Source organism: Dendropsophus ebraccatus, chromosome 6 (assembly GCF_027789765.1).
Source record: "Dendropsophus ebraccatus isolate aDenEbr1 chromosome 6, aDenEbr1.pat, whole genome shotgun sequence".
Taxonomy (NCBI): domain Eukaryota; kingdom Metazoa; phylum Chordata; class Amphibia; order Anura; family Hylidae; genus Dendropsophus; species Dendropsophus ebraccatus.
Genome location: NC_091459.1, coordinates 39,154,596 through 39,178,208, shown reverse-complemented (window position 1 = coordinate 39,178,208; position 23,613 = coordinate 39,154,596). Strand labels below are relative to the sequence as shown.

Genomic DNA, 23,613 nt, shown 5'->3' with positions numbered 1-23,613 from the left:
GAAAAAATAAAACCGTTATAAGCGTCACAATAGGCCCATTTTATTAATATTTAATTGCCAAAAAAAAAGGATTTCATAAAAAAAATACATATATAACATTGGAGAATCTGTGTAACCTGCATATGGTTGTGTTCGGACTGACCTATAGAATAATGGTATCATGTCGCTTTTACCATATAGTGCATTACGTAGACACAGGAACCCCCCAAACGTTACCATATTGCATTCTTTTTTACAATTTCACCTATTTATATCTTCATAAATAATATATTTGGGATTCCGTCATACATGTTATGGTAAAATGAATGAAGCCATTACAAAGTACAACTATTCCTGTAACAAACAAGCACTTACATGGCTTGTAGATAGAAAACTGAGAGTGCTGGAGCTCTTAGAAGGGGAGGAGGGAAAAACGGAAACACTAAGATCAAAATTTGCGCGGTCCACTGGGTCATTTTGGGCCTGGTCCTCAAAGGGTTAAAGTGTCCCCGTTGTTATAACTTTCAAAATCTAAATCAACAATAGATGTTGATATAGATAGTGATAGTTGATAGATAGTTAATTGTTAGTGATATAAAGCATGTTTGCAATTTATATATATATTTTTTTTTTATCATGTTTTAAAATAAAGCTTGAAATCTAGGCCTAGCTGGATTTACAAAGAGCCTTTGCACAGGGGAAGTGAAATTTATTGGACCAGTTTGATAAATTTCCCCCAAGGTCTTCCTTTCCTGTTTTGTTAAACTTTTCCTGTTTTTGCATTATAAAACTTTACCTTCATATCAAGGGGACAGGTCCTGTCTATTGTCGTCTATGTCTGTTGGGCTTCCTGTAATATCACTAAATGCTGTTAACAGATGCTCAGGCAAGATGGCAGCGCCCATAATAATGTAAAAAATAAGAAAATTATAATCAGAAAAAATAGATTAGAAAAAAAGCATGTTTTAGTATGTGGCTATAATCAGTAAAAGAAAATCTTCAAGAATGAGGTAGCCATTTGCAAGCAAGTTGTGCACCATCCACCATTTTTTACAGGCTTGTAGCGGCAATTACCATGGTTTCTTTAGCTATTTTATTTTTTCTTCTATCTTTTTCCCTCATTCCCACTCTGAAGAATATTACCTGTATTATGATTCCACAAACAACAAAGGTCTACATACCGGTAAAGTCTTCCATATTTATTATGTATTCACATAATCGCAGTTGTTATAGCACTTCTGCCTTTCTTTATTGCATAGTTACACAGCATTAGTCTTAAAGGGGTACTCCAGCAGGGGAGCATTTTTTCCTGGGACGGGGGAGGAGATGACTGAGGGAAACCACGTCCACTCACCTCCCTGGTTCCAGCGGCGACGTGACGCCTCAGGTCCGCTCAGCCAGTCAGTGATGAAGGTGGGATCCGTTTCAAGTCCGCTCAGATTCCACCTCCGTCACTGACTGGCTGAGTGGACCTGAGACGTATCATCTCGGGCCCACGTCAGACACCAGAAAGCGGCCGGGAACCAGGGACCGGAGCGCCGCGATGCGGGACCCGCCGTTAGAACCGGGGAGGTGAGTGGACGTCGTTTCCCTCAGCCACCTCCTCCCCGGTCCCAGGGAAAAAATGCCCCCCTGCTGGAGTACCCCTTTAATAACAAAAATGGCAACAGAGAATACTGTTTTTGTTTTATTTCATTATTAAAAAAGTTAAGTCATTCAGGCAGATGTTTAAAAACTATTTTCTAAGTAATATTTCTTCATTTTAAGGACAATTATATAATACACATGAATATAGAATATTTGAAAGAATCAATACTTTGGATGACCTTAGCAAAAGTCAGTATAAGGCATAATAATAACACAGCATAAGTCACATCTGAAAAACTTCATAGAGTGCAAGTAATATATGGCTATAAGAACTATTTGTAACACCTAAAGCCTACAATTCTTCATTACAGCAAATAGAATCATGTTATAGTATGGAAATCGTATAAAGCTAAGTAACTCTGCAAATACCTAATGCATAATAGCATACAATTGAGTTCAGCATCACCCTGGTTTCCAGTAGACCAGTCAACCATTTGCATCTTGGTTTCCACCATAGCCACAAAGCATGACATAGTACCAGTTATGGCAGATGATGGACACAAGCAGCAAGCAAACAGGAGCCCCCAATGACAATTGCATCCATTGTATTTCACTGTGGTTTCTGTATTGATGAAAACAATAGTAATAATAATTCCCTTTTGTCATAAAATAAAGGGGTCATCCGTGGGATAAAATTATGTTTAAATAAGTTCCCAAGCTTTGGGACGTCTTATTGGGAACCTATTCTTTTACCGCATGTTGTCCTGACTTTGTAGATCCCCCTTCCTTCAATTTCCACATGTCATACGTGAGCAGAGCCTCACTGTGCACTCCAACCCTTCTGAGCTAAACCTGTGAAGCAGAAGCAGGGCAATGGCAGGAACAACACAAACAAGAAAAATAGCAGTAAACAGCTTCAAGGGGAGGTGGTGGTAGTGGAGAGGGCGAGTACAATGGAATCACACACAGTACAATAATATTGAGTATGTGACTTATTTAAAGGGGTTACCTCGGGAGCAGGTCCTACCTGTTTTCTTCCCTGGCGCTCCAATTTCTCTCTCTCTGTCTGTACCGGAAGTATACCTATGAAGACGAGAGAGGGGCAGGTGCTTGTCCTGAGCATCATGTGTGATATGGTTTCAATGGCTGCCCAATGATACCAATGTTGTGGTGACATTGTACAGCTACTTGACCTTGCTCGTGGGCTTAGTTAGAAGACATGCAATGCTCACTACATGCACCTGCCCCCTCTTGTCTTTGAAAATACATTCTGCAAAGGCCAGAGGGAGAAAGTGGACAGCCAAGGAGCAAAACAGGTAGGATCGTTTCGAATCCCTGAATAACCTCTTTTAAGAAGTCCGGTGAAAATTTTTATTTAAGTATTGTATACACCCCCAAAAGTTATAAAAATCCCCAATATACACTTATTACAGTAAATGCTTACAAAGTGCTTTTTTCCGTGCACTTACTACTGCATCAAGGCTTCACTTCCTGGATAAAATGGTGATGTCACAACCCGACTCCCAGAGCTGTGCGGGCTGTGGCTGCTGGAGAAGATGATGGCAGAGGGATGCTCAGTGTCCCTCCAGTGCCCTGTGTCCCTCAGTGTCCCCCTGCCATCATCCTCTCCAGCAGCCACAGCCCGCACAGCTCTGGGAGTCAGGTCGTGACATCACCATGTTATCCAGGAAGTGACATCACCATGTTATCCAGGCAGTGAAGCCTTGATGCAGTGATCACATATTTGGCAAAATTAATTGAGATTACAATTTGTATATTTTTACATGACTCAAGCATGCTTCCCACTGAGGCACTTAAAATTCTGTCCATTGTTCTTTGGCAACAAGCTGCAAAGTGACTAAATGAGATGCGGTTGGGATACTCCAGCAAATATATTTTTTGCTTTCATATTAAACAGTGTAAGAAATTTATATTTGTAATTTATTGCGATTTAAATTTTTTCAGGTTTTACAGTACTCATCTGCTGATCTGATGTATGTCCTGCAGGAAGTTGTGTATTCTCTCCAGACATTGACATTGCTCTCTGCTGCCACTGCGGTCCATGTCAGACACAGACAGAGGTGGCAGCAGAGAGCACTGTGTCGGACTGGAAAGAATACACCACTTCCTACAGGACACACAGCAGATGATCCGTACTGGAAGATTTTTAAATAGAAGTGAATTACAAATCTAGATAACTTTTTGACACCAGTTGATTTGAAAGAAAAAAATTATCACCGGAGTACCCCCTTAATGTTTTTTTTTTTTACTTTAGATGAATGGAAATTCTCCTGAAATATATCCTTATATCCTTTCATTTTATACTCCTTTTTTTTGCCAAATTCGCTATAAATTATGTTCTAAATATATAATAATTTACTCAATGTTGGCTGTACCAGATATTTTTGGTATGACAAGAGCAGAACATTCATACTAAGACTCACACAGCACAGTTTAGAGCAGTACTATTAAAGGGGTTATCCAGCGCTACAAAAACATGGCCACTTTCCCCCTACTGTTGTCTCCAGTTTGGGTGGGGTTTTGAAACTCAGTTCCATTAAAGTTAATGGAGCTTAATTGCAAACCGCACCTGAACTGGAGACAACAATAGGGGGAAAAGTGGCCATGTTTTTGTAGCGCTGGATAACCCCTTTAACATGCATAACCAGCAAACTAGACAAACCCTATCTAAAGGTGAATACAGACTGATAGTGCTTTATTCAGGTTCAGTATAGAAATTTACATATTCTCAAAAAGACCAGCATAGAAAGTGACACAATCTGTAGGAAATTATATGTCTATGTATATACAGAATACCTGCAATCTCTGCTAAATAGGCAATTATATCTTGTACATATAAACATGGACCACAAAGAATGTAATGATACAACATTCATGAGAAGAAAAAAAAATCTGCCACTTGGCCGCTGAATGGCTGAAAGCGCCTGCCATGTCCCAGGTTCCTTCTCATCACCAGAAAGTGCCCAGGGACCGGAGCGGTGTCAGCGCTGGGGTCAGGAAAGTAAATGGTTGCTATTGTGTTCACTTATCCCTTGCCTTGCCATATTGAAAAAATTGTCCTGCCTGCAGCTCTCCTTTAACTCTGATCTTCAATATCTGCAGTAAAATAGCTTTAGCTAAGGGTACTATTACAAGTAATTATCGGCCGTGCTTGGCCGATTACCAGTCGTTCTGGCCAATAAAAGAGATGAGCTAACATCAGGATTTTGCAGGTTCGAGCGAACTCAAACCTTCTCGAACCTGCAGCATTTAATTCCCGATGCCTTCCCCTTCCGTGGGGAAGGAGGAGACAGCCCGGGTACCGCCTGTAATTCCGGGGAATGCCTATTACCTAGGCTGTACCCCAGAATTTCAGGTGGTACTCAGGCTGTCTCCTCCTTCCCCACGGAAGGGGAAGGCATCGGGAATTAAATGCTGCAGGTTAGAGTTCGTTCGAACCTGCAAAATCCCGATGTTTGATCACCTCTAGCCAATAATCGTTTAGTGTAATAAGTCATGCTAAAAGGCAATGATCAGCCAATATGCAGGATGTTGGCTGATCGTTGTCTTTCAGTATGGTTTAAGCAATCACGATAGCGGTGGTCTGCCGGCTGTCGCTCCATTCTATGGGCCGCGGGGAGCAGTCCGGACAGCCTCTCCCCCTGCTCCCCACGGCCCCCTTGCTCGATGTCTGTGCCTGTAATAGCACAGACAGCAAGCTGGGAAAGGTGAGAAAGTAAGAGCTGACTTGACAGGTCGTATACATAACTCTGGATAATATGTACATTCTACTTCCCTTTACTGCACCTCTCACTCCTTCGCACCCCCTTATGGGAACTCACAGAGTGTTTAAAAAGGTTTTTTCATCTCCTAATTTAGTTTGGCACCGCTGTATCCCCCTTTTCACTTCCTGGTTCGCCACAAAGGCTGCAGGGGGAGTAAGGTCTCGATGCAGCACTGCTGAGCTGAATCAGCTCTGCATTGCTGTGTCTACTACAGAGCTTACACACGTCTCAAGGGCTTGTGGATTGTCTCTGGAGATGTATGTAAGCTCAGGAGGAGAAAGAAAACATACCAGCTCCCAATAATCCCAGGATCTCTCTCAGAGAAGAGAGTGGTGGGCAGGAACCCAGGCAACAAGCTGTTGACTGTACAGGGACACGAAGGAGCCAAACAACAAAAGAAAGCAATTCTTCTAATGCAAAGCATTTGCAAAATTACTGTACTTTCTTTTGCATTCCCTATCACCTAACAAAAGTTTAGGTGATGGGAATACCGCTTTAAGTTATCCTTTTACTTTTCTACTTGAGCAATATTTTAATAGAATATTTTTAATTCTTCCTTTGTGAATGGGGTTAATAAATCTAAGTACAAGCCTAGAGAACACAGAAATGGCTGCACATCGCACCCATGGTTGATACTAAAGCTTCTCAGCTACATTAAAAACCAACATCAGAAGTTGTTTTTTAATGTAGCTGAACAAGCTTTAGTTTCAACCATGGGTGCGATGAGCAGCCATTTCTGTGTTCTCCAGGCTTGTTAATAAATCTAGGGGTTTCCTATATCGTCAGACTGAGGCTATGCTCCCACACTGTATTTTTACTCAGTACTTTGGCCAGTATTTCACAACCAAAACCAGGAGTGGATTGAAAACACAGAAAGGCCACGTTCACACACTGTTGAAATTGAGTGTATGGCCGTCATTTAACTGCAAATAACGCCCGTTGTTTTAAAATAACGGTAATTATTTGCCATTAAATGGCGGCCATCCACTCAATTTCAACAGTGTGTGAACATAGCCTTTCTGTGTTTTCCATCCACTCCTGGTTTTGGTTGCAAAGTACTGAGCAAAAATACTGGGTGGGAACATAGCCTAAAGCGTGTAGATTTGTTCCATGAGTCCATCAATGATATTCACTGATGGTCGGCAGTGAGTGTGAGATGCAGCCAGTCAGAGAAACCTGCTAGTCCCACCTTAAAACAAAGCGCTACCCCAACGCTACAATTTACTAATATTGTTATAACAGAATCACTTACTTTAGCCATGTAAATAAATCCAGCAATACAAACCTGAGCTGCTGGGTATTTCACTGCACTTCCAAACTGAACTCAAGAACAAGAGGACACAGTGAGAGGTTAGTTGGGGGAATGATCAGAAGTAGGGATGGTCCGAACCCTCCGAGGTTCGGGTTCATATGAACCCGAACGCTCGGCATCAGATCCCCGCTGTCTGCCCGCTCCGTGGAGTGGGTTGATACAGCGGGAGGACCGCCTGGAAAACTGGGATACAGCCTATGGCTATGGCTGTATTCCAGTTTTCCAGGCGGTCCTCCCGCTGGATCCGCCCGCTGCACGGAGCGGGCAGACAGCGGGAATCATTACCGAGAGTTCGGGTTCGTACGAACTCGAACCGAACTCAGTTCGGACCATCCCTAATCAGAAGCAATGTAAGAAAATATTACATTACTGAAAAAGTAGTAGATACTTGGAACAAACTTCCAGCAGATGTGGATGGTAAATCTACAATAACCGATTGTAAACCTGCCTGGGATAAACCTATATCTATCGTAAGATAATAAGAATAGAAATACTAAAAGGACCGACTAGATGAACCCAGTGGTCTTTTTCTGCCAACAACCTTTTATGTTTCTATGTTACAAGCATTTTAAACTTATTGTTTGAAAAATATAGTCTTACTAATCCCCCATTTGCTTGCTTTGTTGGATAACCTGTTGACCTTGGTTGAGGCCCACCAGGCCTCAACTAAGGTGGGTCACACATGCTCAGTTCAATTAAAGTCACATGATCTGTCCAATAAGTACTGGCAGTTGGTTTTCAATTCCCATGAAAGCAAGGGGGGTTGTGGGGAAGAGTCTGCACTGTTGCATGCCAAAAGAAGCTTTTTGTGAATCAACAATGTTCCCACAAGTTTTGTACCAATCACGGCAGCACTATTCCTGGCCATTCTGTTATTGGTATATGGCATTTTGCAAATGGTTATCATCCTACAAAATCCATCTCTGTCTCTGCTTATCCTAAGGAGGAGGATGGAGAAACAGCCTTGTGAGTACAGAAGGAAGCTCTTTTGCCTAATGGGATCTATTACAGAGTTTCTGATATTCACTTGTACTATTGACTTCTGCAAAGTAGTTTGAAATCACAGCCACACCTTAATATGTGAAAAATCTGGCCCAAGTTCACAAGTGGCAATACTGTCATTATGACATTAAAGGGGTATTTTGGTTGCCACTATTGTTTATATATTGCTGGGGCGGGTGAGAAAAAAACAAACAAACAGATGTACCTGCTTACTCTGGTCCCCCACGGGTGCTGTTGCAGCTCCTGTTTAACCAGTCCCTCCAATGCTTGTGTCTTCTACCTGCTTCCAAGATGAAGTGTAGAAGCAGGACCTTCCTGATCAACCAATCACTGTCTAAGACAAGACACCCTAGTAATTGGCTGAGCGGGAAGGTCCTGCTGCAACACCACATATCAAAATCAGATGGAAGAGATTAGGCACTGGGGAACTGCAAATCCCTGGGATGGAAGCTACAGTGGGACCTGTCTAGGACTTTGGGTAATTAATTATAATTGTTTTTCTTTTTCCCACCAGCCCCAGCATAATGTCGAAAATTTTACCACACCAGAATTTTACACTTTATAGTTTATTCTGTTAAAAAAAGTTTCCACATTTGACTGAAACAGCTGCAACAGGAAAACATGGCGTTGTATATAACCGTCTACTAGATTTTTAAAATCAATTGTTATTCTCTCTCTCTCGCTCTCTACTGATAATTAATCAGTCTAAACCACCCCCACTTTTCCCTTCTTTGCTGACCCTCAAAAAGGATATATTACGGATGCATAACAGACAGTTTTTTTGAGGATTGCAGACAAAGATTGCCAACAATTTCAGACATTACTTACGGTCCTGAAAAACTACTGAACGTATAAATGTAGTCTAAGGGTATAAACCCACACACCGTATAAGCAGCGTATTTACTGCTGCGATACGCAGCAAATACGCAGCAGATTAGATCTAAATAACTGAACACAGCATCAAATCTGCTGCGTATTTGTTGCGTATCTGCTGCGTATACGGTATGTGGGTTTGTACCCTTAGGGTACAAACACACACGGCTTATACGCTGCGTATTTACTGCTGCGATACGCAGCAGATTAGATCTAAATTACTGAACACAGTATCAAATCTGCTGCGCATCTGCTGCGTATCTGCTGTGTGTGTTTGTACCCTTACATAATTTCTGCCAAAGTACCATACGGGTACAAACCCACTTGACGTATTTGCTGCGTGAATCAGTCTTAAAAATAAGCAGGCAAAACGCAGGTTGGCTTTATACAATTGTTCTGCGTTAAAATACGCAATTGTGTATTTTTGAAGCGTGAAGCTTGTTGTTAGCAAAGCATCAGTTGTTAACAACCTGTGCGAAAAACGCATGTAGCTTCACGCTTCAAAATTACGCAATTGCGTATTTTAACGCAGAACAATTGTATAAAGCCAACCTGCGTTTTGCCTGCTTATTTTTAAGACTGATTCACGCAGCAAATACGTCAAGTGGGTTTGTACCCTACAGGTTCCTGCTTTAGTGCAATAAAAACATTTGGATAACATACTATTTTTTTTTCCTTTTTTCTTCCTATTTAAGTTCTTATTCAATAGAACAGTAAAGCTGCCTGTAGAGTAGGCACAATGACATGCAGCATAGGCTCAACATGATGCCAGTGCTTCAGTGTGTCTGCTGTGTACACCAGGGAATTGGATTACCTCTCATGCTGCCAATTAGCTTTATGAGCAAGACTCAGTTGACTGTTAACCCCCTCATCAGAAGTAATGGAAGGAAAAGAGGCAGAAGATTCTTACAGGATACATTGTGTATTTCAGCACGTCATAGCACTGTGTTAAGACTAGATTTTTTTTTTCACTACATTGCTTAACAGTGTGTGATACTCTTATACTGTTGTGGAAATTTCTTACTATTTTAAGATCTTTTCTTGCAGTTATTGGACTGTAAACTTTTTATTTTGCTTTTGTTTTTTTTTGCTTGGTCAGATGTCTAATAACTGCACTGTAGCTGGAAAGGACATATGACCTGACTGCAAGCAAAAATGTATAAAACTATGAAACAATATCAATATTGCATAACATTTCTTTATACAGTGAATAAACTTTACTGCATTTCCAATACTTCTGTCCTCATTGTCTTGCAGAAGCAGGAATATACAAGCTGCCTTTGGAATTAAGGAAACAAAAATGATCGGTAATACAAATTTTCCCTTTCTTCGGACTAGGTATTCATGAATAGCAGCTAATCTAGTAGCCAGAAACAGCAAAATAGTAAATGGAAATCTACCAAGCCAAGCTATAAAAAGTACTGGTGCCAGATGACATTTTAGGAGTTATATATTGATACCCAGACTATTTATATCTGATATCAATCCTAGGACTTGGATACAAATTATATTAATCAGCCATAACATTAAAAGCACCTGCGGGACATCTAAGACCACCAAAACAGCTCTGACCCATCAAGGCATAGTGCCATATGATGTCTATTGACAAGACATCATTTCTTGCTGCATTAAAGGTTGTAATATGGGCTCTCTATGGATCAAGCTTGTTTTCCAGCAGATGCACAGATCAGATCAGGGTTAGGCCATGTTCAGACCTTGTAAGAGACCGGCCGTTCCGTGACCCGGACGGTCTCAGAAAAGATCATCCCGGCTGGTACTGCAGTACCGGCGGGATGATCGTTTTCGCCGCTGAGTTCTAATGCGGGCGCATCAGTAAAAACTCCTTACTGCACACTATGGACATAATGTGCACTGACAGGGTTTTCTGCGGCCGCTATTCAATGAATAGCGTCAGCAGAAAACTGACATGTCAGTTTCTCGTAGCTCCGCTAGAGATCCAGAGTAGAGATCTCGTATCGCCGCTGTCAGGATGATATCTTTGCAAAGCATTATGCGCCCCTCGGCTCGTGCTGTGCGGCTGTGAAGGCGCTGAAATTCATGTATTCTGTTTGTGTTTTTGTTTGCAGTGTGTGAACACTGGTTTATATGCTCACTTTTGTTGGGAGACACACCCGAATTCACCTGCTGAATTCTGTTTGGCCATGTCATGGTTAATCTGTGTTTTGGTTCTGCTGTGACTGACAGGTCATCCTGCCAGTGGATCTGTTTTGTTCTCAGCTGTCTGTGCTTGGAGATCAGGGGGATGGTCCAATTACGTTCTGGATCAGAGCCCTGGTCTCCTATATAACTAACCTCAGTCTGTGCACTTATTGCTGGTTATTGAGCTTGTCTCTGCCTGCCTGTGTTTCTGCTATTATCTGTATTTTCTCTGACCCTTCTGCCTAGTGTTCTGACCATCCTTGCTAGCCGCCTGCCCCTGACCATATTGCCTGTTTATTGACCTTGCTTCTTGGATTGTGATTTTGTACTTTTCTGCCCGATTGTTGTGACCTGGACTGTCAACTATTCTTCATTGTGTTTGTCTGTCTGTCTTGTCTTTGTGTCCCACCTAGCCAGTGCAGGGACTGCCGCCCAGTTGCTCGCCACCATCTTAGGGCGGATTGTGGCAAGTAGGTAGAGGACAGTGGGCGGGGCTGAGCTTAGGGCTCACTCTCTTGTCTTGTCCTGCTGTCCGGTTCCTAACAGCCGCCAGAATGAATACTATGTGTATACACTCCTGCCAGGATTCCATAGACAGCAATGTAACGTATATAATCTGATTAATCACGGCTGTTGTTGAAATCGGCAACAACGGCCCTAATTATACAAATATAAACGTAGTGTGAACATAGCCTTATTTGGCAAATTGTACAAAGCAACAGCAATAGAGATGTGTCATGCTTGAGTCTGATCATTCTGCATTTCATTACCGGTGGCTGTATCCATGTTTTCCCAGACTCCCTAGGGCTGCATCCAACTTCTTCAGACACCAAATGCTCAAGTCTCTGCTGATGCAGACCCATGTGCATTAAACAGCAATTTCCGCCACAGTAGCTCTTCCATGAATATTTTATGGCAGGTATACCCATCAAGACCAGCAATTTTGGAGATGCTCCACCCCATTCTTCTACCATGATAATTTGGTGGCTACTACCCCTTTGCAGGAGCTATTGTCTGTGGTGGTTTTAATATTACAGCTGATCAGTGAAGAATCTTCCCTCAGGGAGGGCTGTATGCATTACTACTAATTTTATACTATATGTTTGGTAATAAATAAAGCTTTTAGATTTACTTATAGTTTTAATATGTTCTTAAGACACTTCAACAAAACCAAACAAATATACATCCATATCACGTCTTCCTTTTGGATAGTAATCTGATCAGAAATGTACGCGGACACAACTTTTACGCATGTAAGGTATCTGAAGTAGCTATAAAAGGAGATAAGGCAAATTAAGATACATTTCATTGTATTTCTCTGTGGCACACACATCTTTCTGCACCTGTAACCTATTATAACAGGTTTCTCATTTATAGTCACTGTACATCGCAATAGTTCAACATCACACAAACTATATAAACTTATCGTAATACCATATAATAGACCAAACTGGTCAGATTGTGTTTATAAGAAATCTTTGGCATAGTTATTCTTTACTGGTTACTAGAGATGAGCGAATCTCAGGCTCATCCCAACCTGAGTGTGCAGCATTTGGTTAACAGCGGCCACAGAAGTTGGATGAATCCCCAGAGAGTCAAGGAAAACATGGACACAGGCATAGGCTGTATCCATGTTTTCCAGGCAGCCTTGGGGCTTCAATCAACTTAGTCAGCCACCGGTAATCAAATACTGCTCGATAGCATGCTAATAAGGCACATATTCATGGATAGCTCACATTAACCTTACAGTTGCACCAGCAACAGATAATATAGACACCTGCAAAGTCTTTGGATCACTCAGAAAATTAAAGGTAGTTACCAGCAAATAATTAGGTCATAAAGTGCATATACAGCAAACACAGAGTTGTTGTATAACAATAAAAATTAAAAGGAATATTACATATGGAATGGTGATCATCCAAGCCAACTTATAGGTAATAAATCCAAAATGGAAAAGAGATTTTGTCATGCACAAAGATGCCCTCAAACTTCATGCAGGAATGCATAGCTAAAATATACTCAGCAAACTGCTGTACTTATTACCTGGTCTTTATGGAAAAGAATGCAATTTACTAATTTTTGTGGAGCATTTGTAATCAACAGAACACTGAACATATTTCCAATGGGTCTAGACTAGACTTGAGCGAGCACTTAACTGCTGGAGTGCTTGTTATTCAAGTCAACCATTTCTCAATGCTCAAGTGCTCAACTTGACTAAAAACCCAATTGAAATCAAAAGGAGAATTAAGTGTTTAACCAGGTGCCCCCTGCTCGGCAAAACAGAGGGTGCCTGTTAACCTATTAATTTTTTTTCCTTTTGAATTTTATATATTTCATCCCTTGAGGGGATGTTTAAACGAAATATACAAAAATTAGAACGACAAAATGTAATAGGGTTCTGTAAGGCACATTAGAACCCCGTCAGTATGTCGGCAATTGCCAGACATCATACCACCAGAGCTCTAAACCTGTTACATTTTTTGTTGTCATTTTTTAATGTTTCGTTTAAATATCAAGCGACGAAATGTACAAAAATTTGAACAAAAAGATTTAATTGGTTACTGCGGTGGACGGGAATACAACTAATGGACGAATGATCGCTCGTCAGTTATTAAAGGTGTATGGCCAGCTTTACCCAAGCACCACAAGCTGCTTGCTTGAGCCCCCAAAACAGCTGTTTACATGAAAAAATGTATGAATACACCCATCAACTACAGAAAATGGATATGGATTATTTGCAGAAAGAAATGGTTCTGCGAGTGTAAATAGCATGAATTTAAAAGAGGCACTTTCCTTAAGCACAAAAGTAATACCTATAGTGCACTGCAAACTATGCTAAATAGAAGTCTTATCAAGGAAGAGTATGTCTCAAATAGTATTCATCTAGCTGAAAATTGTCACGTTAAAAACAGCATATGTGAACATCTGTAAACAGGCTGATAGCAATTATCAATTGATTTAGGTCATCGTGAAATACTGAACGATCAAGACCCCGTAGCAGAATTGTGTCAATACCTGGCATTGTCTAAAAACAAAGTCCTAACTCCAGCAGGCTGCCAAATAAAATACCTAGTGACACATACTGTTAAGGCTTCAGGCGCTATCACTCCAGCAATCGAATGTGAGAATTTTTCTGCACAGAAATTTGGTAAACAAAGTAGAAAATTGTTCAGCCACTATGACTGAATAGTAATAAAGTGGATGCTATAAAAACCAAACCCTGCATTGCTTTAAAGCTAGTACTGAATAGGTCTCATGTATCATCTTTTCATGAGGCTGCTCTATAGTCCTAGCATGACACCCACATATAGGGGCTGAATTTTTCTATAGGCAGGAATAAAGGAATCTGACAAGGAAAGCAAACAGCACAGTGTGATCGTACAGCTTTGGTTTTGTAGCACCGGTTACAAAATTCAGTCACTGTCATACAAAAAGTCATACAAATTTTTTTCTTTTTTTTTGTAAAATAATGGAAATTATATAACAGAGACATCTTCCTTTTTAGAATTCTCAGCTGTGCCAGGTGTCAATGCACTGGCCGTGTTATCCATCATTTTCTCTTCAACCTCTCTATCCAGTGCTTTTTCCTTATTCTTTAAAGTCCTTCCATGGATCCAGGGAATAAGACAGAGAATAATTCCGCCAATGATAGGGGGGACACCCGCCAAGTAAAATGCTACATTGTAAGAGCCAAGTCTGTCGCGCAAAAAGCCTGGAGGAGACAGTAAATTATATGTTGTATAAGTCGCCAATATCAAAAATGGGTTCATACATGATTATAGGAAGAAAGGATATGCAAAAAATACAGTGACTTGATGCCTAATATGACACTAATAAAGAGGTATCCCCATAACCTAAACTTTTGGGAAATGCCATCAGTTATGTCAGCGGTGGTTGGGCAGCGATGGGACTGGTGGTCGGGACCTGGTAAGTATGTTTTAAATTAAGGTTTTATCTCTCACATGTCTCCAGGACTTGGATTGTCCCTGAAGACATATGTAATGTGTAATGACATATGTAATGTCAGTGAGCTCGGCACCGCTGCGTCCCATCTTCGCTCCTCCCCACAAAGTTGAAAAAGAGGCGATGAGACAAACCCTTTAACCAATTATATGTCAACCACTGAAAAGTCATTACTCTATGATGCCACGATTACATGACGGCCCTAACATAAAACAAAACATAAAACCATCATGCTTCTGTAGTAATACATGATGCAACATTTATATTTACCTGCAATAGGCGGCCCAACAGTCATAGGAATAGACATAAATCCAAGCAGAAATCCAATGGCTTGAGATACATTCTCTGGGCCAACAAGCTCAAATGCAATGGGGGCCATAATACTTATAAAGCAGCCATCAAACAGGCCCATGAAGAGACAGACAGCAATCAAACCACCAAAATTGTGGCACAACGGAATCATCATAGACATCAGTCCAATGAAAAAAAAAGATACCACCTGAAAAAAAAATCAAAATAATATATGAAAATAAATAAATCTATAAATCACATCTTTTATTAAAAAAGGCAAAACCTTTCATTTTTTTCTTCATAGTGTTTAAAACCATAAGATACTGACACTATATAAACCAATACAGGAGCAGATAGAGTTACAAAAAACCCATATGAAAGGGTGCCCCCTAGAATGTAAATTGCAAACGTGCTTCATTTCACATCCCATCCCCTGTTGATTTACATTTTGTAAGTTAGAATGACAGGGACACTTTAAGCATTTTGCACTGCTAAATGGATGAATAGGGTAATATTTCTTAAAGTCATTGAAATGCATTTTGGAGGTTGTTTCTGCCAAAGGGGGCAACATTAAAGGAGTATTCCACTCAAACATAACTTTGATATACCCAGGGCCGTCTTATCCATTGGGCAGGGTAGGCGGCTGCCCGGGGGCCCTTGCGTCCTAGGGGGCCCCTGCCCTCTGTGACCTGTATTTTTCGCTTTATAAAACGCACTTATAAAACTAAGTGCGTCCTATAAAGCGAAGACGGCTCCCAAGCAGTGCTGAGCATAGAAGCCGTCCCGCCCGCCCCCTGTATTGCCCCCTCCGCCCCCTGTATTGCCCCCTCCGCCTGCCCAGCCCGCTCAGCCCGCCCCTTCTATTGCCGCTCAGCCGGCCCCTTCTATTGCTGCTCAGCCCGCCCCTTCTATCGCCGCTCAGCTGAGCCGATCAGAAGCCCTGGAAAGTGCAATGAGCAGCACTTTCCTGGGCTTCTGATTGACTCAGCTGAGCGGCGATAGAAGGGGCGGGCGGTCCAGGAACTCACCCGTCCGGCGGCCCCAGCAGCTCCTCTCCCGGCGGAGCGCCACTCCCGTCATCCTCCGGGCACAGGCAGCGGGGTACAGAGATGCTGCCTGTGTCCTGGACGTGTTGTGCAGCCGGACACTTCCGGCACAGGCAGTCTCTCTGTACCCCGCTGCCTGTGCCCGGAGGATGACGGGAGTGGCGCTCTGCCGGGAGAGGAGCTGCTGGGGCCGCCGGACAGGTGAGTAACTGGTTTGTTGTTTTGGGGGGCACTGGCTACTATGGGGGGCACTGGCTACTATGGGGGCACTGGCTAGTATTGGGGTACTGGCTACTATGGGGGGCACTGGCTACTATTGGGGGCACTGGCTACTATGTGGGCACTGGCTACTATTGGGGGATTGGCTACTATGGGGTAACTATATGGGGGAATTGGCTACTATGGGGGGCACTATATGGGGCGATTGGCTACTATGGGGGGCACTATATGCAAAGATGTGGGGGATTTGATGGCGGCGGTTGGGGGGGGGGCAATTCGCACCTCTGCCCAGGGGCCCATAATGCTGTTAAGACGGCCCTGGATATACCTGTGCCCATAGTGAGGCTAACAATTCTTTCCACACTTGTTATTAATTATTCAGCCTCCTTTCTCCCAGTTCTGAGCTGCTGCTTCTTTCTGAAGACACAAAAAAAATAGTGTGAGCTTTTCTCTCTGTCTCCTCCTCCTGCCTCTCCCTTCTGGGACGGCTCATGTAAATAAGTAATGAAACTTGTAATGCCAGGAGGGATATTCACAGTGAGGTTATCAGCAACTTGACCTCAGATTAACCCTCCCAACATTACAAATAGCTACAAAGTTGCAGATCTTGGAAGGGAGGGGGGAGGAGGGGGAGACAAAGAAAAAGGCTCACACACAGTGTTTTGTGTCTTGAACAGAAATCAGCAGCTCAGAACTGGGGGAAGGAGAGTTAATAAATAGTAACAAGTATGGAATAATTGTTAGTCTCACCATGGGCAGCAACATATAAAAAGGTATGTTTGAGTGGAATACCTCTTTAAGTATATTGGATATCTGTGATTATTTTGTTTTATAAAATATTGCAAAATCGATTTCTTACCATTTTTGTTCAGTTATATAACCTATGACTTTATACGCTGTTTAAATAAATAGGTTCTTTACTTGACCAGGGAGTATTCGCAACAATAGGAGGAAATTAGAGAATTTGGGGGGTCAGATGAGTAAAAAACGTCCTTTATTTAGAAAGGCTCCTAGTTTTTAATGCATTTAGAAAAAAGGTCTTTTCTAATTATATGATTGCTGGACACCCAGTTTTCCTATATACCATTGCATATCATCAACATTGGAGTTGAGCCCATCCACTTTTTTACATTTAATAAATCTATGGTACAAATTGGTGAACATTTCATTTTATAACAATTAGGGTATGTTCACACTGAGTAAAATCATCGTTCCGCTGCGGAATCCCACATGCCTCATCGTCAAACAGTATGTCTATGAGAGGGCTTGCGCGCCTCTGCTCTCTGCTCAAAGAGTTGACATGTCAATTCATATAGCGAAGACACGCAAGCCCTCACATAGATATACTGTTTGACACTGAGGCAGGCAGGATTCCACAGCGGAGAGCTCCAATGATTTTGCTCAATTTGAACATACCCTTAGGATAAAGACAGCAAATAAGTCTTTCATTACCTGCAAGTAAACTTTCTTCACACCAGGAATGTAATCTGCAATTCTGCCAAAAACAAGCCTTCCGACTAAGGATGTAACACCAATACATAACAACAAAACCTCTTCCTTGACATCAGGTCCCAGAAGCTCCTTAACATGTTTCATCTGTAGAAAAAAATATAAATTAAGAGTAAAATTAAAGTTATGCAAACTTTAAAAAAGAATCTGTCAACCCCAGGCCCTACCTAAGGTGCTGAGACTGTGCTGTAGCTGGCAGTCCCCCAGTGAGCATGGTGCCTTTTGGTAATTTATCTGTGCAGTAGATTATGCACAATCTCATGTATCCTACTGTAATTAAGTGTCAAAGAGGAGTTGTTTGTGTCTCTGATTGCAGATCACACTCAGCTGTAGTTGAATCTCTGATTTCTCAATTTCAATAGGGATTTTAACCAAAGAATGAACTGCTGGTAAGTCTCTACACAGGTGAGTTACCCCTAGAGCACAGATCCAACATGTCTGGGCTCAGAGATTCAACCAAATCTAGGTTTTTTTTTAGACATAAACTGTCTATAGGGGACTGATCTGCAAACAGAGACACTGACTGACAGTTGAGCGAACAGGAAGCCAGTAGCATTTATTTTTCATGAAGAAGGGGGAGGAGGAAGGATTGGTGAGGCATGCCAAAGTGTGGCACAAACAACTCCTCTTTGACTCTTGGTTACAGTAGGAGACCTGAGATTATGCTTAATCGACTCCATGGACAAATTACCAAAAGGTACCAAGGTCACTAGGGGACTGCCAGCTACAGCACACTGTCAGCGACTTACAGTAGGTAGAGCCCGGGAGCTGACAGATTCCCTTTAATCCCAAATGTTGTTCCATATGTTGCATCAGCCATATATCTTTTTTCAATTACCTCCAGCTGCATCTACCATATGCAACAGGAGAAGGTGGAATTCTCAACTGAATGCAATATAAGAAGGGCCTGTTTAAAGGCACAATAAATAAAGTATGTTTATGTTGTATTAGGTGCTTTCAAGACTTGGGGTGAAAACACAAGATCAGGTTGCATTGCGGTTTGTTAGGGCATCATGTCAGTTTTCAAAAGTAAGTAATAAGAGAATTTCACTGCAGTATATAAAACGGCAATGCAACTGCAACGCAATTGATATATAAACCAGAAGTCCAAATAGAAATTCTTGAATTTTTTTTTTCTTCTATTTTTAAATATTCCGTAAGGGAATTTTGACAAAAAACAAGACACTGTTTTGAGAAAGTAACCTTACATACACAGCCTTTTGCTTTAAATGAGAACTGTGTCATACTTAAAGGGGTTATCCGCTTAGGTAAACTATATGTTGAAACATCCCCTCCTGAAGATTAACAATTCATGTAGTACCTGTCGTTACCTTTTCTGTCTCCTTTTCTCAGTTCTGAGCATTTTGCTTTATGCTAAAGACACAACTGTATTTGAGCTGTTCAGTCCATCTCTGCTCTCAACTGCCTCCTCCGTTCTCTCTTCTCCCTTCTGAGACAGCTAATGTAAACAATTCCTAATCCTCAGATTCCTCGGCTGATGTAAATGAGTCTCTATGTGTAACTTTGTAGCTTTTTTTGTAATATTGGGGGGGGGGGGGGGCAATATTACAAAAAAGCTACAAAGTTACAGATAGAGACTCATTTACATCAGCCGTCATGGAAGGGAGGGGGAAGACGGAGAGAAAAGCCCACACACAGTATTTTGTGCCTTCAGCAGAAAGCAACAGCAGCTCAGAACTGGGAGAAGGAAACTGAATAGATAATAACACGTATGTAATGAATTGTTAGTCTGCAGGAGGGGGGATAATGTAACATATATTTTAGCTTACCAGATAACTATTTTAAGGCAGTGAAGTTTGTTAGGTATGATCAACTTGTAGTCAAGTTCCACCTTTTTTAACAACTCCAGGTGTGTGTCAATATGCAAGCACTGAGAATGGGGAAACGTCATACAACGTTGGACATTCGGAATTTACCAAAAAAACATAATGTGTCTTTGGATTTTGTTAGTTATGATTAGAGATGAGCGCAACTTGACCATACTTGAATCCCGACAACTGAATAAGTTGGATGCAGCCCTAGGGAGTATGGGAAAACATGGATACTGTCAATGGCCATCCAACTTCTTCAGCCACCGGTAATCAAATGCTGAATGATCTGACTTGAGCATGCCGGATTTGTGCTCATCTCTAGGTATGATGCTATCAGGTGGTCTAATATAAAGTTGTACGAGAAAGATGGTTTGCATCCATCACACATAGGTAACCCAGGAGTTACTATTCCTTCTAAGGCCTTTTTCACATGATCATATTTGACTTCCATATTACATCCGTATTTTGACGGCCGTAATAAGGAGCTAATGTTATTGATCTTATCCACACTTAGAAAAACATCACTGCTTTCCTCCAGAAACAGCACCATTCTTGGGTATAGTTTTTGCAGCTTACATTTACTGAAGTGATTGCAGCTGAATTGTAATACCACATACACCCTGAAGATAGGGTGGTGCTGTTTTTGCAAGAAAGTAATTTTATTTTTTGTAATCCTGGATAACCCTTTTCATTTATAAGGCTATTCACATTGACAGCTGCGTATTTTAAATACCCAGTATGTTCTACTTTTATATGTTTTGCGTATGGAAAACACCATGGACTTAAATTGCCTATTGCTGTCAAGCATCCAGGACAAGAAGTTGAAAACAAAGCTGCTGTATAAGCCATCACTTACCAAATGAACGTAAGGCACAAAATAGCCAAATAGTGCTACAGGAATGCCAAATGCCCATATGCAATAACTCCTGGATTTGAAGATGGAGAAATTGAAGATCTGTTTACACCTGTTGCTGTTCCTAGGCAGCAATGGCTTGTAGGTGAATCCAGCCAAAAAGAGTATTACCATGAGAATACATAGTACACGCAGGGTATGATAAAGTCCGATATTTTCAAGCAAAAAGGTGAGCAGAAAGGGCAGCGAGACGGTGAATATACTGCTGCCTGCTGTGACAATACCATTTACAAGACCCAAACGCTTCTTGAAGTAGTGTCCCAAGATTACCAGGGATGGCTGGTAAGCAAATGAGCAGCCACAAGCAAATAAAATTCCATAAGTAAAATAAAGAGGCTCCAAGCTCCTACAGAAACAAATAAGAAAGAAGACATCACATTTTAGGATAAAAAAAAATAAACACTTGAGAGATGAGTTTATACAGTCGGACAATATCAGAATACAGAACAAAGTGTTAGGAAGCAACTACTAACAGCAATAGAAATGACGTTACATGTATTTGAGGTTTCATTACCTAGAGAATAAGCTGATGCTGATGGAGGAAAATACAACAGAAGTAGAGATGAGCGAACCGGGTTCGGGTTCGAGTCCATCCGAACCCGAACGTTCGGTATTTGATTAGTGGTGGCTGCTGAACTTGGATAAAGCTCTAAGGTTGTCTGGAAAACATGGATACAGCCAATGACTATGTTTTCCACATAGCCTAAGGGCTTTATCCAAGTTCAGCAGCCACCGCTAATCAAATGGCGAAAGTTCGGGTTCGGATGGACTTGAGCATGCTCGAGGTTTGCTCATCTCTAAACAGAAGTAATGTGTCCTGTTAGTGTTCACACATATTCTATAGCTCCTATTACACGGGGCGATCTCCTGGAGCAAGCGAGCGCTGCTCCTCGTTCCCCGATCACTGACTGCGCTATTACACGAGCTGACAGCGCTATTACACATGCGACCGATCTAAAGGTTGTCTGGGGAGCTGCAGGGGGGGCTCCCCAGACGACCTTTAGATTGTCCGGGGAGCACATAGGAGCTCCTATTGCGCGGAATGATGGCAGCAGAGCGTTGATATCTTAGTCGTTTGTTGCCTTCTAGTACACAAAACAATTATTGACCGTAATGGCCTATAATTGACCAAATACGGACAATAATCACTTTGTGTAATAGGGCCTTATGATGCTGCTCTACCCCCTCGCCTTTATGACCCAGCTCCATTGATCCTAATAGAGAGGCGTCATACAGGGGAGCGGGTTTCCTCCCACTGGGGGCAGGCCGGCCTGCCTCCAGTGCTTCAGGCTGGGACTGTGACTGGAAATAGACTGGTGCCGTATGCGGGAACTGGGCTGCCGTTCGAAAAAATTACTACTCACTATTCATGATGAAAGCAGAAAAGCGATGTACCGCTGGTACTCCGAAATCAGTACACAGAAAATCATAAAGATGTTATGCTTACCTCTCCATGCTCCCCCGATGTCCTCCTGCTGTGTCTTTGGGCCCCAGCCACTGATGAACCCGTCTTGGTAGGGACAGTCCAATAAGCCAATCACTGACTTAAATGGGACAGGGCCACAGTCAGTGACTGGTTAAGTGGGCTGTCTCAGAAGAGACAGGTTCAGCAGCGGCTGCATTCCCAGAGACACAGGAGGAGGACACCAGGGGAGTCTGGAGAGGTAAGCATAACATCTTTATGATTTTCTATATACTGACGCCACAGTTCGCCTTTAATCAACCACTTACAAGGAGCAATGTGCGGCCAATGAATTTTAACTTATTGACAGACAATGATCAGTTATTGAGCGAATGATTGCTCGCTCCTCGGCCTGATTCAGCAAAGAATCGCTCTGTGTAATAGGGCCTTTACATATAAATGGTAGGACTTTAGGTGTATTGTCATGGCATCGTCTGGCCTGGGAGACTGTTATCGGCAATCTTAATACACTGACAGTCATTGAATATCAAAAGTCAGTACAAATCACAATAACTTACTTGACAAAAGAACTTGAAAGAAGGCCAATAACACCAACTCCGGCACCAACAACTGCGGTCTTTCGACATCCGAACATATCTGTGAATATGCTCACTACAGGGGAGCAGAAGAAAATCATTCCCATTGCTAAGGAGCTCACCCATGCTGTAGAAAAAAAAGAACCAATGAAATAACATACAGTAACAGTGATGTACAGCAAGCTAGTAAACTTATGAGAAGTATGAGCAAATGTGTGTTTCTTTTCTGAAATACTACATACTACAGTACTTTCCAAAGCAAAAAACAGCAAAACTTCAAAGGACTGTAAAAGCTAAAAATATAGCTATCCTGTCTTGTTCTTTGGAGATTCCAGTGATCACATGAGACTAGCTCTTTGAAGCCTCTATAGTTTACTATTTACTTGTGCATTGTATCTTCAGAAAGTGCTCGAAGCCACTATGTATAAGGCAACATAAGGCCATTTTTTTTTTTGCAGAAATTAATAGTCCAGGCAATCTTAAGAAACTTTGTAATTGGGTTTATTAGACAAATATGCCATTATCTGCATTTAAAATGCATTTTCCCAGCCCCCCCCCCTCCTCTCCTTTTTCGGCTAATAAACCCAATTACAAAGTTTCTTAACCCCTTAGCGACCCATGACGTACCTGGTACGCCGCCGGGACCCCGCTCTGAACGGCACCGATCCCGGCTGTAATCTGCAGCCGGACAGTGCCTCTATTAGCCGGCTGCATTGAAGTGCTTTATGCAAAACATCCCTGGTGTCTAGTGGCACGGATCTCCCCCCCCGCGATGCGATCGCGGGGGGGAAATCCGTTCTTCTGGCCGGCCCGGGCCTCAGCGTCGGAATGACGCTGATCCCGGCTCGGCAATAGATTGCTATGGCCTGCAGCAGGCCATAGCAATCTATCACCGATATGATGGATCATTGCTGTGTATATACACAGCATTGATCTCTATGAGAGATCAGTGCTTTGTATATACAAGTCCCCCAGGGGGACTTCTAGTTTATGTAAAAAAAAAAAAGTAAAAAAAAGTTTTTTTATTAATAAAAACTCCCCTCTCCTAATAAAAGTCCAAATCACCCCCCTTTTTCCCATTTTATAAATATAAATTATTAAATAAACAAATAAATAAACATATTTAGTATCGCCGTGCACGTAA

General features: G+C 41.9%; 1 protein-coding gene across 1 annotated transcript in view; it reads right to left on the bottom strand.

The window, feature by feature from the left end:
• Positions 1–11,818: 11,818 nt before the first annotated feature.
• Positions 11,819–23,613, bottom strand: part of SLC16A10 (solute carrier family 16 member 10) — a 67,654-nt gene continuing 55,859 nt past the window's right edge. The window contains exons 2-6 of the mRNA XM_069974845.1: positions 22,452–22,596; positions 20,415–20,817; positions 17,670–17,813; positions 14,932–15,160; positions 11,819–14,410 (exon numbers count right to left, since the gene is read on the bottom strand). Coding sequence (XP_069830946.1) covers positions 14,175–14,410; positions 14,932–15,160; positions 17,670–17,813; positions 20,415–20,817; positions 22,452–22,596 — 1,157 coding nt within the window. The 3' untranslated portion in view covers positions 11,819–14,174. The remainder of the gene's footprint in view (positions 14,411–14,931; positions 15,161–17,669; positions 17,814–20,414; positions 20,818–22,451; positions 22,597–23,613) is intronic.